General features: G+C 43.0%; 1 protein-coding gene across 4 annotated transcripts in view; it reads left to right on the top strand.

The window, feature by feature from the left end:
- LOC126210515 (histone acetyltransferase KAT5-like) overlaps window positions 1-12938 on the top strand; it is a 148972-nt gene that overhangs the window by 47026 nt on the left and 89008 nt on the right. For all 4 annotated transcript variants that reach the window (XM_049939762.1, XM_049939759.1, XM_049939761.1 and 1 more), the window contains exons 6-7: window positions 2812-2895; window positions 7595-7925. In XM_049939762.1, the coding sequence (XP_049795719.1) occupies window positions 2812-2895; window positions 7595-7925 (415 nt within the window). The remainder of the gene's footprint in view (window positions 1-2811; window positions 2896-7594; window positions 7926-12938) is intronic.

Here is a 12938-nt window from a genome sequence, read left to right as displayed (position 1 = left end):
CCAATGACAGTGATGCAGTTTGGTTAAATCCATCTGTACATTGTTAGTCTACACCGCTGTACAATGCAGCCTCAGTTACAGTATTTGTTGAAAATGGTTTCCATGTGCCTCAACACATGCATGTTTGCACTGTAGCATGTTCTGTCTCTCACATTCACATCAGCCAAGCTGCATTGAAGCAGTGTCAAAGGCAGCATGAATATGCTGCTCCAATACCCCCACAAGTGGAATGGACTCTGCATACACGACACTTTTGAGATGACCCCATAACCAGAAATTGCATGGGTTGAGATCTGGTGGATAAGCAAGTCATGGAACTGGACCTCATCTTCTGATCTGTCAACCAGGGAAGACACGACTGAAATGCATCCAGACATTACAGCCCTGCACACCCTATAAGTGATAAGGGTAGCAACAATTGTCAAGTAGGATGTTCCACGTGATCATCTGGCTTACCCTGTGCTGGCGGGCCAACTACCTGGTACTGACATGGTGGTCGCTTTCCATAGCATTAATTGCATTTTCCTCCAAGTCTGCCGTCTGAACATTTTGGGTACATCCTTCACAATTTTCTGCTTCCGGAAACAATCCTGCCTCAGACAAACGGTGAAACAGTTGCAAAAATTGAATGCCGTGGTTGTCGTCGACAGGGATAGGTCTCCTGATAAAACCTTGCCATCTGTTGCCATTTACCTTCCCGTAAGTAAACACCATATCAGCAAGCTGTCAATTTCAATACAGATCCATTGTGTATAGTGCTGTATCACATCCGCTACAAGATAAGTCAGCAACAGAAGTGAATTACACACATTATTACTAATTACTGTGGCCGGCGGGCATGCTAGGGCATGACATGAGAAAGAGTACCACCCTGTAGGAGGAAAACATGCATACTGTAACTGTTGCTGCATGGTACAGTGTGTATTAGACCACAGACTCTGTAACAAAGTATGATTGAATAAATGGTCTTTAGTGTGGAAATCATGTATTTCCAGGCAAAACTTCATTAGACCTTTCTTGTTCTGTATTCTCTCATCGATCAATCCCTAGAGTTTGTATGCAGTGGAAAAAAATCACCCTGTAGAGGCAGTGTATAACAAACAAAGTTGTTGTGAAGTGTCTAAGTCATTAGTTTGTCTTCTGGTGCCTTCTAATTTAATGACCAATACAGCAGTGGTGCAATACTCATATTGATTTGCAGAATGGTCGCATTCTTCCTGTGTGACTCAGTCGCAAGCTTTAAATATTCTTGCTCTTTAGAATTTGTTCTCATTTCTCACATTTGCACATGAAAATTCTTCCCCAAGTGATGTCATTCCACCAATAGTAACCCACACCACTTCCATACAAGACACATCATTGGCAGTTAGTCAGCTCCTGATAATGAAGAAGGCTCGATTTTCAACTGATGTTTGAGACAGAGTGAATACCATGAAAACTTTATGCATTCTGCAGAGAGATTCATTATCTCCTAGTGTATATTCTTGCCATAGTGTGTAAACTAGATTGTCGTGTAAAACATAACTGAATTCAGATCTAATACTGTTACGGCAAGTCTATGAAATTGTACATGCTACAGAAACAATTGTGTGTTGTGAATCTGCAGTTTTGCCCATTATATTTGTTGATCAGTCAACTGGTATACTGCCAGTTCATAACAACAAACGGGCACAGTATTTCAGTGATCAGATATATCACCACTGTCAGGTGTGCTGATGAAATGCATTTGCAGACAGACAGCTGCCACCAACCTGCACAGAGGAATGGGGTACTAAAAACACTAGCATATGGTGCATGCACAGTCTCAGATGTGGGGTGTCTGTCCCAGGAATTGGAACACCTCCCAATTACGTTCCAAGAAAAGAATGGCAGGTCAAATGCGCTCTTCACCCTACCAGTACATTACAACCTGTGGAGATGGAAGAAGTCACTGAGGAAGAGGTATCCACACAATTTATATTGCACACCAGTGCATTGTAAGGAAAAGTTCGATGTGTACTGAAAAAGCACTGAGTGAGAACTGTGTTTTGGCCATCCAATAAAAGGTGGGCATTATTGGAACCATAAAAGATGACCTCAGTTTGCTGAAGGACAGTATGTAGCAGATTCTGTGGCAATGCTGCAAGACTTGTCGTGGACAGGCAGTGTGCACCATCAAAGATCGATGCCAGGAACACGAGTGACACACTCAGCTAATGTATCCTAACAATTTGGCAGTCACAGAGCAGTGTTTGCAAGAGAATCGTGCGATGGAATGCACACACACACACACCAGGATTTTGGCACGGACTTCGAAATACCGGGGCAGTGTCATTAGAGAAGCTATTGAAATTAACACCAGGGACAAAGGCTATAATCTCAGCAAGGCTTAGGAACCAGGTCTGGGCCTAATTAAAGACACTCAGCAATACAACAAACTGGTGGCAGGGGTGATGTAGCAACTATGATACGATCACAGGTGCCAACGTGCGTATAAGTAGGCCGCATGCGCACAGCAGCATTAGCGCACCTGACAAGTCTTCTCATCCAAATACTGTGTCCGTTGGACACGGAAAGGGCAGCACACCTGTGGACCATTTGATCAATTGTTGGCTATCCTATCTTTGTGTTAGTGAATGGAAAATAGTTTTATGTCCACCTCAGATTTATATACTGTGACATTTCAAACATCAGCAGCACTTCAGTAGAACGTTATCTTCTGTCTTCTCTCTTGCAGTGTGATAGTTAGGGAATTTATTAATGCACCACACTTGTAACAGTACTTATAAACTAAATGTACACAAATATTAATACAGATTTATAAATTTTCAGATGTTTGAAAAAGTGCCATGTATGTACATATGTGAATTTTGCCTGAAACCGTCAAAGTCAAGGAGACGTCTTGCACACCATTTGGTAAGTGCTACTTGGATATGCTTCCATTTTGCTTTATAAAAAAAGAGAAAAATAAAAAAATATTCAACAAACTTTGCCTTTTACTAGCGTATATGCATAATGATCGGCACACCAGTTGAAGGTAGCAAAGATTAAATACAGGGATCAAAGGAAATTGACAACCTTGCACAGGGACTTGTACAAGCATTGGTTTTAAGTCAAATGGAATGAAAGGAAAACACTGGTTAAGAAGAGAATAAAACAGCCCTGTAGCTTCTCATGAATTTCACATTGAGCAATCTGTGAAAGGAACAAAGGAGAAATTTGGAAACAGAAAAGGAATAAAAGTTCAGGGAGAAGAGAGAAAAACTGAGGTTTGGCAACATGTACCTCTCTAATGGCAAATGACTTGGAAGAGCAGTTGTGTGGAATGGACAGTGTCTTCAAAGGAGGTTATAAAGTGAACATCAACAAAAGTAAAAGAAGGGCAATAGAATGTAGTTGAAGTAAATCCGGAGTTGCTAAGGGAATTAGATTAGGAAATGACTCATAAAAAGAGAGTTTGAGTTTTTGTGCAGCAGAATAGCTGACAGTGGCCAAAGTACACACAATATAAAATGCAGACTGGCAGTGGTAAGAAAAATGTCTCTAATATTGAACATAAATTTAGGTATTGGGCTTTTTTATTCCTGTCTCTGAAAGTGACTGCCTGGAGCGAAGCCTTGTCTAAAAATGAACTGTTGACTATAAGCATCTTATGCAAGAAGAGAATAGCTTTCGAAATGCAGCACTACAGAATTATTTGAAGATTAGATGGCTAGATCAAATAACTAACGAGGTGGTCCAGAATCAAATTGGGAAAAAAACTAAATTTTCCCTAACCCAACTACGGAAGGGATTGGTGGATATGACAGATTCTGTGGTATGAAGGAATACTTTGGTTATGGAGGGAAGTGTGGAGGAGGGGCATGGTGAAAATTGGAGAGGGAGACCAAGAAATGAATGCAGTAAGGAAGTTAGACTAAATGCAAATAGCAGAGATGAAGAGGCTTGCACAGGCTAGAGAGGTGTGGAGAGCTGCTTTGGGGCAGTCTCTGGACTGAATGCTGCTACTACTACTACTACTTCTACTACTACTGTACACCCTTGTAAAACAGGGTAATGAATTACATTTAAGTACAATGTAAGCCTTGCAACTACAGCACTGTAGCAGAAGGGGAAACTCCTGCAATGAGGCAATTTTTCTTCTTGTTTATCAATATTACTGCAAACATTTGCAATATCATGTCAAAGTATAGTTATTGGTGATACTGCTTCATTTGTAATAATCTCATACCAATAAATTGCATGCAGGAGTATCTGAGCAGTCTTCATAAATGTTTGTATTTCATGCTCTCACTTACCATGTAGTGAAATGTTCAGAAAAGATTTCAGAATGTTTCAGACAAAGTGTATTAAACATTTGAAAAGTAGCAGTTGACTGAACACTAATGCGAGGTCTTCCACAAGCGTACTAAGAATGTTCTTTCAAATTTGTTAGACTGTAAATGACACTAATTTAGTTGTTGATTCACCTGAATATTTAGAGGTGACGGTTCTAAACAACTTGAATCTCAACAATCATATGGGAAATCTCGTAGGGCATGCAAATCCAATTTTTATTGGCAGAACACCTTGCAAGAATGGCCAGTCCACCAAAGTGCACAAAGTACATTTGTCTAACCTCTTCCAGATTATTTTTGTGCAGTAGGGGATTCTTATCTTATAGGATTACACGAATCAAAGTAAATCAGACAATGAAAACTTCAGGTATGAATATCAACAATATAGGAAAAGACAGATTGCTGCTTACCATAAAGAAGACACGTCAAGCTGCAGACAGGCCCTACATCTAAATCTACATTCATACTTAGCAAGCCACCTGACGGTGTGTGGCGGAGTGTACCTTGAGTACCTCTTATAGGTTCTCCCTTCTATTCCAGTCTCGTATTGTTCATGGAAAGGAGGATTGTCGGTATGCTTCTGTGTGGGCTCTAATCTCTCTGATTTTATCCTCATGGTCTCTTCGCGAGATATACGTAGGACGGAGCAATATACTGCTTGACTCTTCGGTGAAGGTATGTTCTCGAAACTTCAACAAAAGCCCATACCGAGCTACTGAGCGTCTCTCCTGCAGAGTCTTCCACTGGAGTTTATCTATCATCTCTGTAACGCTTTCGCGATTACTAAGTGATCCTGTAACGAAGCGCGCTGCTCTCCGTTGGATCTTCTCTCTCTCTTCTATCAACCCCATCTGGTACGGATCCCACACTGCTGAGCAGTATTCAAGCAGTGGGCGAAAAAGAGTACTGTAACCTACTTCCTTTGTTTTCTGATTGCATTTCCTTAGGATTCTTCCAATGAATCTGTCTGGCATCTGCTTCACTGACGATCAACTTTATATGATCATTCCATTTTAAATCACTCCTAATGCGTACTCCCAGATAATTTATGGAATTAACTGCTTCCAGTTGCTGACCTGCTATTTTGTAGCTAAATGATAAGGGATCTATCTTTCTATGTATTCGCAGCAAATTACACTTGTCTACATTGAGATTCAATTGCCATTCCGTGCACCATGCGTCAATTCGCTGCAGATCCTCCTACATTTCAGTACAATTTTCCATTGTTACAACCTCTCGATACACCACTGCATCATCTGCAAAAAGCCTCAGTGAACTTCCGATGTCATCCACAAGGTCATTTATGTATATTGTGAATAGCAATGGTCCTATGACACTCCCCTGTGGCACACCTGAAATCACTCTTACTTCAGAAGACTTCTCTCCATTGAGAATGACATGCTGCGTTCTGTTATCTAGGAACTCTTCAATCCAATCACACAATTGGTCTGATAGTCCATATGCTCTTACTTTGTTCATTAAACGACTGTGGGGAAATGTATCGAACGCCTTGCGGAAGTCAAGAAACACGGCATCTACCTGTGAACCCGTGTCTATGGTCCTCTGAGTCTCGTGGACGGATAGCACGAGCTGGGTTTCACACGACCGTCTTTTTGGAAACCCTTGCTGATTCCTACAGAGTAGATCTCTAGTCTCCAGAAAAGTCATTATACTCGAACATAATAAGTGTTCCAAAATTCTACAACTGATCGACGTTAGAGATATAGGTCTATAGTTCTGGACATCTTTTCGACGTCCCTTCTTGAAAACTGGGATGACCTGTGCCCTTTTCCAATCCTTTGGAATGCTATGCTCTTCTAGAGACCTACGGTACACCGCTGCAAGAAGGGGGGTAAAGTTCCTTCGCGTACTCTGTGTAAAATCGAACTGGTATCCCATCAGGTCCAGCGGCCTTTCCTCTTTTGAGCGATTTTAATTGTTTCTCTATCCCTCTGTCATCTATTTCGATATCTGCCATTTTGTCATCTGTGCGACAATCTAGAGAAGGAACTACAGTGCAGTCTTCCTCTGTGAAACAGCTTTGGAAAAAGACATTTAGTATTTCAGCCTTTAGTCTGTCATCCTCTGTTTCAGTACCATTTTGGTCACAGAGTGTCTGGACATTTTGTTTTGATCCACCTACCGCTTTGACATAAGACCAAAATTTCTTAGGATTTTCTGCCAAGTCAGTACATAGAACTTTACTTTAGATTTCATTGAACACCTCTCGCATAGCCCTCCTAACACTACATTTCGCGTTGCGTAATTTTTGTTTGTCTGCAAGGCTTTGGCTATGTTTGTTTGCTGTGAAGTTCCCTTTGCTTCCGCAGCAGTTTTCTAACTCGGTTGTTGTACCACGGTGGCTCTTTTCCATCTCTCGCGATCTTGCTTGGCACATACTTATCTAACACATATTGTACGGTGGTTTTGAACTTTGTCCACTGATCCTCAACACTATCTGTACTTGAGACAAAACTTTTGTGTTGAGTCGTCAGGTACTCTGTAATCTGCTTTTTGTCACTTTTGCTAAACAGAAAAATCTTCCTACCTTTTTTTAAAATTTCTGTTTACGGCTGAAATCATTGCTGCAGTAACTGCTTTATGATCGCTGATTCCCTGTTCTGCGTTAACTGTTTCAAATAGTTCGGGTCTGTTTGTCACCAGAAGGTCTAATATGTTATTGCCACGAGTCGGTTCTTTGTTTAACTGCTCAAGGTGGTTTTCAGATAAAGCACTTAAAAGCCCTAGATGCTGGATTTGGCAGTCGTGTGTGTGCGTGCATTTGTTTTAAAGATGAAGGTCGTGGCTGAAAGCTATGAGAGTGTCTTTTAATTGTGCCTGTCTGCAATTTGATGTGTCTTCTTTATGGTAGGAAACTAAGTAAAATTTTAGAGAAAGGCAGCTTGTATTGTGAAATAGTGGAAAGTGAGATAGACCTGATAAGTAGGTGAGAATGACAGTCATTAAAATGAGGACATTTTATTGTGGCAAAACGTATCTAGAAAATTTCAGTTGGTAACTTTATCTTTGAAATGCTGCCTCCCATTTATATACAGAAGAAAATTTTGGTAAAGTAAGAGAAATCAGAGCTCGCACAGAGGATTTCAATGTTCAGTTTCCCCTTTCACTGTCCCAGGTGGGAATAGTAGTGGTATAGTTTGCAGGTAGTGCCTTGCACCATCTGCCAAGCACTTAAGTATGAATTTGAGTAATTAGATATAGTGAAGCAGTTTGGTTCATGTCGAATAGATGCTAATACTTCATTTTATTCTCATTAGGCTAAATGTGGCTTAAGGCATCCACCGGGGAAAGAGATATACCGAGAGGAAAGCATCTCATTCTTCGAAGTTGATGGGCACGTGTGGAAGAAGTACGCCCACAACCTTTGCCTTCTGGGAAAGTTGTTCCTGCCGCATCGCACGGCGGGACATTGTGGGCCGGACTGGTTCATATACTATGTGCTGACCCATTCGGATTCCCACGGCTGCCACATAATGGGATACTTCAACAGAGTTAAGGAGCCATATGCGTACGTCCACAGGTGTACTTCTGCTGTGACACTTCCTCCCTACAAAGATATGGGCTGTGGCAAGCTTCTAGCAGATTTCAGTAAGTAAAATTGTTATTCCTTTGTAAGCCTTATTATAAAGACATTTTCATATGGGACACGAAAGCTAACATGGAGGTGGTTTGTGAAACTGTTGGGATTGCCCAGAAACTGTCACTTGGGACATGGTAGTCAGTGCTGTCTGTGATTCCAGGTCTCTCCGACAGCAGAAGTTGGCTACATATGGAACACCAACTGCACAATTTTTCTTCCAAAATAAACTTGAGTGAAAAAGCTGCATTAGCAATTATCAAAGATGAAGAACATTGTGAAGATGTCAGTTGATTTGTAGGTTTTCAACATGTTGGAAAATACCTTTAAAAATGTTCAGTTTCCTCTTAGCCAAAAAACACTGGCAACATGTTTGAACAAGCAAATTAAGATACAAATATGAGGGGCTTTCAATAAGTAATGCAACACTTTTTTCTGTGAAAGCAGGTCGGTTTTATTCAGAATTCCATTACACTGTATTATTCCCAACTCTTGACTACAAAACCCTATTTTTTCAACATTATCTCTGTTCAATGTGACACCTTATGCTACCTTACTGGCAGGGCCTGTACGTGTGCACAGTACCACTCTACTGGTAAATGTCAGAGCCAGTCTCGCTGCATCAATAGCCTCGCAACGATCCGTGTACTGCTTCCTGGGGAGTGCATCCTTCATTGGGCCAAACAGATGGAAATTAGAAAGTGCGAAATCCAGACTATAAGGTGGATGAAGAGGAAGTGTGCGGTGATATTCAGGGAGTTACTTTTGGGTGCACAGACTTAAGAGGCCTTCTGTTGTCGTGGAGAAGGAGAAGTTCATTTGCATATTCTGCACCAAGCCGGCCGAAGTGGCCGTGCGGTTAAAGGCGCTGCAGTCTGGAACCGCAAGACCACTACGGTCGCAGGTTCGAATCCTGCCTCGGGCATGGATGTTTGTGCTGTCCTTAGGTTAGTTCGGTTTAACTAGTTCTAAGTTCTAGGGGACTAATGACCTCAGAAGTTGAGTCCCATAGTGCTCAGAGCCATTCTGCACCAAACAACATGTCGAAATTATTTCTTTAAATTTGATAGGGTAGCTCATTAACTTCAGAGTTGATCGTTGCACCATAAAGGAGGGCATCAAACAGAATAAACCCTTCAGAGCCTCAGGAGACCACTTGAAACTGATGTTGTTCAGAAGCCATCAGCAATAGGCGTACCACATAAGCCACATACCACTACCCAAAATCAGAAACCAATTAAGCCATCCCCGCAACCCAGGCAACCACCACCTTCTGTCAGTAAAGAAGTCCTCTGAAAAGTAGTTCTAAGTCCAAAAAAGCAGTAATTAAATCTTCGGATCGGCGAGCTATCTCCCTTTCTGATGGGAACGAAGCTCTTGAGAATGTGGACTTCCAATTGGAGGAACCGGATAACATTCCCCCTGACCTCCCCACTAAATCACCACCTCCGAGGGAGAAAGAAAAGAACGACAATTGCTAACCAGTGGCTTTGCAGTGAAATTTGAATGGATATTGCTCACATTTGGAAGAATTGCAGCTACTGGTCTGGGAGAAACCTTTATGCATATGCTTACGAGAAACTCATTTTAGTCACTGTTAGTCACTGACACACCTGCATTACGGGTCTACCATGCATACAGGAAGGACGATACTACTGGAGATAGACCTGAATGTGGAGTGGCTATTTTCATTGATGACAAATGCCACTCCTCTCCTGTCAGTCTTACCACGAGCATCCAAGCAGTTGCTGTGAAAGTTCTCGCACACTTTAATATCACAGTGTGTTCTTTGTACCTGCCCCCTAATGATGCTTTGGATGCAGATGCACTGGTGGAACTCTTCCAGGCACTGCCATGCCAATTCCTCCTTGTGGGGGACTTCAATGCACACACAATGTGATGGGGGGCCCGGCTACCACTTGCTCCAGGGGTCGGATCATCGAGCAACTCATCCATTATGAGAATATCTGCCTTCTGAATCAGGGGCAGATGACTCACTTTTCCACAGCTACAGGGTCTTTTTCAGGCACTGACCTTTGTTTTTGTTCCCCAGCTAATGCAGACTCAGTTCAGTGGAAAGGGGCTCCAGATTTACATTCTAGTGACCACTTCCCAGTGTGGATCCTTCTGCTGACTGGGACGGTGGCCAACAGAAGACCACACAGATGGATGATACAAAGGACAGTACAGTCGACAGGCTATCTTTTAACAAAAAGGTTGTGCTCAGGAGGTGGTGACCCATATACCTCAGAAAATGGCCTGTACCTTGGTGGAATGACGACTGTTGATTGGCAGTCAGGTGAACAGCTCTGTGGAACTTCTGTCCAAATATGGACAAACTTTATGCCTTCAGAGCTGTGAGAGCACACAGCAAGGCAAGTGATAAAAGAATGGAAGAGGGCTTCCTGGAGGGAATTCATAACTTCCATTAATTGGTCAACTTCCACTGTGCATGTTTGGGAATCAATAAGACAGGCTTCAGGCAAGGGTAGTTCACATCCCCTTACGGCCTTGTCCAATAATGGGGTCTTGGTAGACACACCAGACGACATGGCTCAGGTTTTAGCTGAACACTTCTGTACTGTTGCTACGTCATCCGGACAAGCTCCTACTTTACAGGCATTCTGTAGAACTGCAGAGATGAGAATGCTCAGTTTCTTCTTGCATAATGAGGAAGTCTACAACCTTCTGTTCTCCATGTGGGAACAGGAGTTGGCTCTGTCTGCAGCCACACTGCTCCATTACCTGACGAGATCCATTACGCCATGCTTCGTCATCTGTGCCCTGAAGTGAAAGAAAAACTCCTTGTTTCAATCAGATGTGGTTTGATTGACAGTACCCCATGACTTGGAAGGAGGCAATATTAATTCCATTCTGGAAACCAGGCAAGGGCTGTAGCACCCCTAACACTTACTGGAGTGTCGCCCCTACCAGTTGTATGGGTAAGACTCTTGAATGTATGGTCAACCACCACCTTGTCTGGCTGTTCGAATTCAGAGGTCACCTGAGCCACTCCCAGTGCGGTTTCAGGTGATACTGTTCCACTCTTGACAATTTCATCCTAGAGGCAGCAATACAAGACCCTTTCTTATGCCAAAACCATTTGGTTTTGTGTGTTTTTGACCTTGAAAAAGCTTGTGACACAACTTGGAGGTACATCATCAGTCGCCAACTTCGTGAATGGGGACTACATGGACACCTGCCGCTTGTGACCCAGTCCTTTCTAGAGGACCGGTGTTTTTGTTATCGCATTGGCAATACCATGTCTGACTGCTATGTTCAGGAAAAGGGGTTCCCCAGGGCAGTGTCCTCAAGTGTCACATTGTTTGCCATTGCTATCAATGGCATTTCTTCTGCAGTCAAAAGTCTTATGAAATGCTCTTTGTTTGTGGATGACTTTGCAATCTTTCACTCTTCCTCTGATCTTACATCGACAACAAGGTAGCTACAGCAGATCATTGGGAGGCTAGTCTGCCCCAATAGCTGAATGGTCAGCGTGACGGACTGCCGTCCCAGGGGGCCAAGGTTCGATTCCCGGATTGGTTGGGGATTTGCTCTGCTCAGGGACAGAAGGTTGTGTTATCTTCATCATTTCATCCTCATCCGGCGCGCAGGTTGCCCAATGTGGCGTCGAATGTAATAAGACCTGCACCAAGGTGGCCGGACCTGCCCCGTAAGGGGCCTCCTGGCCAATGATGCCAAATGCTCATTTCATTTGCATTAGAAGGCTGGAAACCTGGGCCCGAACTACTGGTTTTCAGTTCTCGCTCAAGGAGACTACATATGTCAATTTTAACCGTGCTCGTCACAGTTTTAACCAACCAGTGCTCACAATGGGGGACACTATTTTAAGTTTTCAAGATACTGTGTGCTTTTTGGGTTCAATATTTGACCTGAATTTAACTTGGCTTCCACACCTGAAAGACCTATGAACAAGGTGCTTCCAGTCATTGAATATTTTGAAGTGCCTTACCAGAAAACATGAATTGACAGGTCTCGCCTCCTGCAGTTTTATAGGGCATTTGTTCGATCACGTTTAGATTACGGCAGCGTGGTCTACGGATCAGCCCGTCCTTCCTACCTCAGGATGTTCGATGCTGTCCAGCAAGAGAGCATTCAGATATAGACCCAATTCAGTCTGTGTGCACAGGCTGGTGAACCACCACTCTGGATTCGGCAACGTATCCTTTTGGCTCAACACACACTGAAAATATCAGTGTCGTCTCAGTCATTGACATTTAGTTCATTGGTCCAACCCAGCTTTGAATGGCTGTTCAAGAATCGGCCCCTTGCGACCCAGCCATTTGGTATAATGCTGAAGACTGTCTCAAGGATCTGGATCTCTCGGGCATCAAAATACACAGTCAGGGATGTAACACGTTGCCACCTTGGCGTCTTCAGATGCCCAAAGTGATTTTAAGCTTGACGTAGTACAAGAAAACTTGTACTCCAGTTTTTGTTTTCACGACTTTGTTTTCATCTATTTTAAGTACATACCACAGTTTTATTGTTATTTATTCAGACAGGTCCCAGCAGGAGAATGCTCTCTATTGTTCTGCTGTTTTCCCTGATTGGGTTTTTAAAGTGCACCTTCCAGAACAATTTCAAATTATGATGCGGAGTTATATGGCACTCTGATGGCACTGGAGAGGGCTCACAGAGATCACCATACAAGGTTTCTTGTCTGCTTCGACGCTCCTAGTGCACTGCAGGCACTTTGCCAAATGTATCCAGTAGACCCACTGATTTAACTCGGCCATGACTCCTTACAGCGGCTCCAACGCCGTGGCGAGGTGGTTACCTGGCCACATTGGCTGACAAGTCTCCAAGGAAGCATGTTGGGATAGTGCTGTCCATCAACATCCCATCCTGTTGCACGCCATCATCTCATTTTCTAACAGATGCATCAGTGGGAAATTGAATGGTTGCAGGTGACGGACAAACTGCGGTTGCTCAAAATGACCACAAAGGGTTGGCAGACTTCTTGTGAGCCTCGCCACTGGAAGGAGGTTTTGGGAGGTTTT

This window comes from Schistocerca nitens, chromosome 10 (genome assembly GCF_023898315.1).
Source record: "Schistocerca nitens isolate TAMUIC-IGC-003100 chromosome 10, iqSchNite1.1, whole genome shotgun sequence".
NCBI lineage: Eukaryota > Metazoa > Arthropoda > Insecta > Orthoptera > Acrididae > Schistocerca > Schistocerca nitens.
This window is presented reverse-complemented; position numbering and strand designations above follow the sequence as displayed.